This window comes from Sus scrofa, chromosome 5, assembly GCF_054392235.1.
Source record: "Sus scrofa isolate SSC_HxYL_T2T_F1_AM1 chromosome 5, Sscrofa_HxYL_maternal_Yorkshire_Landrace_v2.0, whole genome shotgun sequence".
In the NCBI taxonomy this organism is placed as follows: domain Eukaryota; kingdom Metazoa; phylum Chordata; class Mammalia; order Artiodactyla; family Suidae; genus Sus; species Sus scrofa.
In genome coordinates this window covers 86,279,063-86,283,489 of record NC_139387.1, presented here as the reverse complement: position 1 = coordinate 86,283,489, position 4,427 = coordinate 86,279,063, and the positions used below count along the sequence as shown (strand labels likewise).

Genomic DNA, 4,427 nt, shown 5'->3' with positions numbered 1-4,427 from the left:
AGTCATCATGTTGGACATTACATCCCTAGTATTTATTTATCTTACATTGGAAATTTGTACCTTTTTTAAAAATGTGTTTGGCTGTACTCATGGCATGTGGCAGTTCCAGGGCCCGGGATCGAACCAGAGCTGCGGCGAAAAATGCCGTGTAGTTATGCTGTAGGCCACAAGAGAAATCCAGAAATTTGTACCTCTTAATCACCTTCCTCCAATCCCCCCCCATCCCTCCCTCCATCTCTGGTAACCGCACATCTGCTCTCTTTTTCTATGAGTTTTCTTTGTCCTGATGATAGCTCTTTCTGTCTCCTCTTCTTTCCCAGAACTTTCTCTCCTATTGTGAGGAGGCAGTGGAGCCTGGCTTAGGAGCTAAGCCTGGGCTTCTTGGTCAGCATCCTCCTCAGAGCTGCCTTCACCTCCTGGTTCTTCAGGCTGTAGATGAGGGGGTTAAGCAGTGGCGTCACCACACTGTACTGCACAGACAGCACTTGCTCCAAGACTGAGCCGGAAGCTGGAGTCATGTACCTTGAAGGGAATGGCACAAAGAGGTGAACTGAGCTCAGGGCAGTGGCGGGGGTGCTGTTGGTGGCCATGGCCCATCCCATTCTAGGGGCACTGCAAAGAGGGTCCTTAGTGCTGAGTCACTGTTGCTGATAGCAGCATCTAGAAATAACTCAATGGTCATTGAAAGTCAGTCATTTCTGCCTTCAAACACATCCGCATACGAGTGATGTTATACAGAATTGTATAGAAATTGCCCTGCAGAAAAAGGAAGTTCTGCCGCATATCAAGTGCTGCATGCTAGACTAGAGCTAAAAACAACTTGATGCAGTTCTGTAGCACTTCATACTTTTCAAAGCATCTATCCTTAATAATTATGATGAGGAGGATTTTTTCTCTTCTTGTTTTTTTTTTTTTACCATTATGCAGCTGTGTGTTTTCATTTTGTGATGACTGTTCCTCACAAAACTACATGCTAATCCAATAATGCTGTCGTTGTTCCTAATGTTTATGGTTCTGGGATTTACCCCAGAATCACAGCACATTGGTTTTTATAATGCTTAGTGGAACAGACCTTTTTCCTTTTGGGTACATTTGTCTTTTCTTTTTTCTCTGTTTTTAGGTCTGTACCTGTGGTATATGGATGTTACCAGCTAGGGTTTGAATCACAGCCGGACTTGCTGGTGTTCGCCCCCGCCACAGCAAGGCAGGCCTGAGCTGCATCTGTGACCTATGTCAAATCCTTAAGCCACTGAGCAAGGCCAGGCATCGAAGCTGCATCCTCCTGGGTACTAGTTGGGTTCTTAAGTCGCTGGGCCACATTGGGAACTCCGAGGTACATTTTCCTTTAACTCAGAAAAGAAGCCTAGCTTGGTAAATAAAGTGAAAGATAAAAATCTTTATGTCTGAAGATTTAGCACAAATAGGAACTCAAGTTAATAAGATTCAATTTGTGGAAGCATCTTGTTAAGTGTCACTGGGAATATTTCTCAAAGAATCGTTTAAAACTTTTTTTTAAACTTCAATGTTGCCCCTTCAAATTTTTTTGTTTTTTGAAATTGGAATGTTCTTTGTGGGTTCTGATGCACGTGGTTAAAAAAATTTCATTTACTCTCATTTTTTCCCTTGAATTTATTCCTCATAACATTGCTGTGAAGTATGTGGGAGAAATCTTCTACCCCCTTGTGGTAAATGAGGAAACTGAGAAGGTTGAAGAGATTTGTCCTCAGGCTCAGGTGAGCTCCCCTGGATCAGTCTTTATCCTTTCCTACCCCCGACCCCTTCCCAAGTAACAAGCAGGTGGGAAAACTATAGAGCAATCTATGCAAAGCCATCTCTAGTTCACTGGTAGAAATCGCAGGCCCTTCGTTGTTCTTCCTCCTGGTAAGCAAGGACCCATCAACTAGAGCGTGTATGTTTGAGAGAAACACGGTAGAAAAGAGCATGAGGTCTGAAGTCAGGCAGCCTAGGCATATGCTGTGGCTCCGTTACTAGCTTCTTCTGGGACCTTTGAAAAAGTCCCTGGCCACTCCTGAAACTCAGGTTTCTTACCTGAAAATGAGGTTAATATTTCTCTTGTCGTGTGCTACATACTAACATTGAGCTTGATTGTGTAAAGCAGCTATTGTGTGTAGAAGGTGCCTGATAAATCGTCGTAGGACAAATAAGCTCTGAGACCCATCTTCTAGACTTCCATTTCCAAGAGAAATGGCCTCTGTTTCAAGGATGATATGTTTGTTTTAATTTTAATTTTTGCCTAGCACTGACAAAAGCGCTACCAAAAGCTCTCTGGTTTCCTTTTGAGAACTCTGAAATCATAGTTAATGAAAGTCGGGAAGTCTTTGGTGTTTATGTGAGCTTATTTTCAGCGTTTGAAAACTGGGCCTTGGAAAGAAAATAGATTGTTTTGTGATCCACACATCTAGTCAACAGCAGAGCTAGAACTCTAACTTCCAGTGCAGTTCTTTTCCTGCTCCTTTGCAATGACATGTGCAAAAGACTGAGGCTCCTCTCGAGTGAGAAAGAGCCTGCAGTTATACTCAGGTGATATAGTATGGCATACCTGGAAACTCCTGAAGCATAGAAGATGGTGACCACAAGGAAATGAGACGAGCAGGTAGAGAAGATCTTGCTCCGACCTGTGGCAGAGTTGATCCTTAAGGCTGTCATGATGATATGGGTGTAGGAACCCAGCAGGAGAACAAGGGTGCCAAGTCCCAGGATTACCATGGTCGTCAGGATGGAGGCAATGCTAACGGAGGGGTCAGAGCAGACCAGCAGGAGCACTGGGGGAAGCTCACAGGCAAAGCTCCGGACAAGGTTGGGGCCACAGAAGTGATGCTGAGCCAGGAGGATGGTGTTAACTAAGCCCGTCCCCATTCCTATGGCCCAGGATGTTCCCACCAGGCCAGTGCACACCTTCCTGTTCATAGCCACCGCATACAACAGTGGGTGGCACACAGCCTGGAACCGGTCATAGGCCATGACTGAAAGGAGGCAAGCTTCAGTGGCTGCAGAAAATATGACCAAGGAGATCTGGGCGAAACACTCAAGGAGGGACACAGTCTTCCACTTGGAAAGAAGGTGCTCTAGCAGCTTAGGGACAATGATGGAGGAATAGAAGGCATCCAGGAAGGAGAGGTGGCTGAGGAAGAAGTACATGGGGCTGTGGAGGTGGGAATCAGTACTGGTCACCAGCAGCATCAGCAGGTTCTCTGTGAGGATGAGGAGGTAAACCACCAGGAATGTTACAAATAGTACTGCCTGGATGTGAGGGTTGTTAGATAGTCCTAGGAGAACAAATTCGGTGACCGTGGTTGTGTTGCCACCTTCCATGGAGCATTCAAGTTTCCTTTGCGAGGGACTAGAAGAGAAAAGAAGGCTCAAATGTGTTTCGAGTCTGAGTGTGGCTGGGCTGGGGCACTATGAATAAAGCTTCAGGAGTGACCCAGCACAGAACATGTCGTGGAAGCAAGCTTGCCATGCCAGACCTCATCAACCCTTCCCAGCTCAGGGCAATAAGCTAATCTCAGCTCAGGTAGAGATGGTTGGAAGGAGGAGTGTAGAGAATCAAACCTGGAAGGAAAGACGAGGAGAACAGAGATGATCCAGACTGGAGAAGGAAAGGGAGTTGTCAAAAGACTCCAGGGCACTGGAGTGTGCTCTTCCGTACAGGAAGGCTCACTGGCGTAGTGAGTAAGCAATAAGCATTTTGGCCAACCATCTGGTTGACAGGCTGTGATGCAGGTTTGAATGACTGATAGAGGTATGGGGACACCTACTGATGGCACAAATCATTTCTCTGTCACTGTAGGTTCGTGAATAAGTCACTTGGGCTTCTCATTAAAGGGAATCGGGCAAAACTAGATGGTTTCTGTCATCCATTCCAGGTTAGACATTCTACAGCTTGGGGGACAGTCTTCCTTGGGTATATCTGCTACTAAATGGAAACGTTCTCCCCTCCTGTGTCTCCCTAAGCATAGGTGGCCCAGGAGTTGTCTGCTTTCGCGGAAGTTGGGCACAAGGAAGCCGTCAAATTGGAGGTGAGGGCTGTGCTCATCAGTTTCTCTAAGGGCTTCCCATTCCAGGATGTATGTGAGCCTATAATGTCCCTTGTTTGCCCTGTAACCTTAGGGCTTAACATGAGAGTGCATGAAGTTTGTGATATTCTCTGAGTTGGTACTAGGGGATCTGGATAAAGCCCAGTCAAATTTGGACCACCTTCTATGCATCACAGGGAGGGAAAAAGGATAAAGAAAAAAGAAGAGGAGAAGTTAAAGAACACCAAGACTACTTAGGATAATGTGCAGTTAGAGAGTTTGGTCTAGACCGGAGGAAGGTGAAGTCACCCCTCCTCCTCCAAGGGAAACTCAGGATCATGAGCAATGAGGATCTGCTCTCTCCTCATGGCGTGTTCACTCACGAGTTCC

The 4,427-nt window shown here is 46.0% G+C and overlaps 1 protein-coding gene across 1 annotated transcript; it reads right to left on the bottom strand.

The window, feature by feature from the left end:
• Positions 1 to 359: 359 nt before the first annotated feature.
• Positions 360 to 3,333, bottom strand: LOC102166816 (olfactory receptor 5BS1-like). The gene is made up of 2 exons (XM_021093130.2): positions 2,561 to 3,333; positions 360 to 522 (listed from the first exon to the last, which is right to left on the bottom strand). The coding sequence occupies exons 1-2, from the start codon at positions 3,331 to 3,333 to the stop codon at positions 360 to 362; spliced, it is 936 nt and encodes a 311-aa protein (XP_020948789.2).
• Between the last annotated feature and the right edge of the window lie 1,094 nt (positions 3,334 to 4,427).

Bases quoted from the DNA above. Each gene is read 5' to 3' on its own strand.
- LOC102166816 (XM_021093130.2), bottom strand. From the start codon at position 3,333: ATGGAAGGTGGCAACACAACCACGGTCACCGAATTTGTTCTCCTAGGA. The intron at 523-2,560 runs GTATGCCATACT...ATTCCCTTCAAG, and splicing joins TATGCTTCAGGAGTTTCCAG to GTACATGACTCCAGCTTCCG.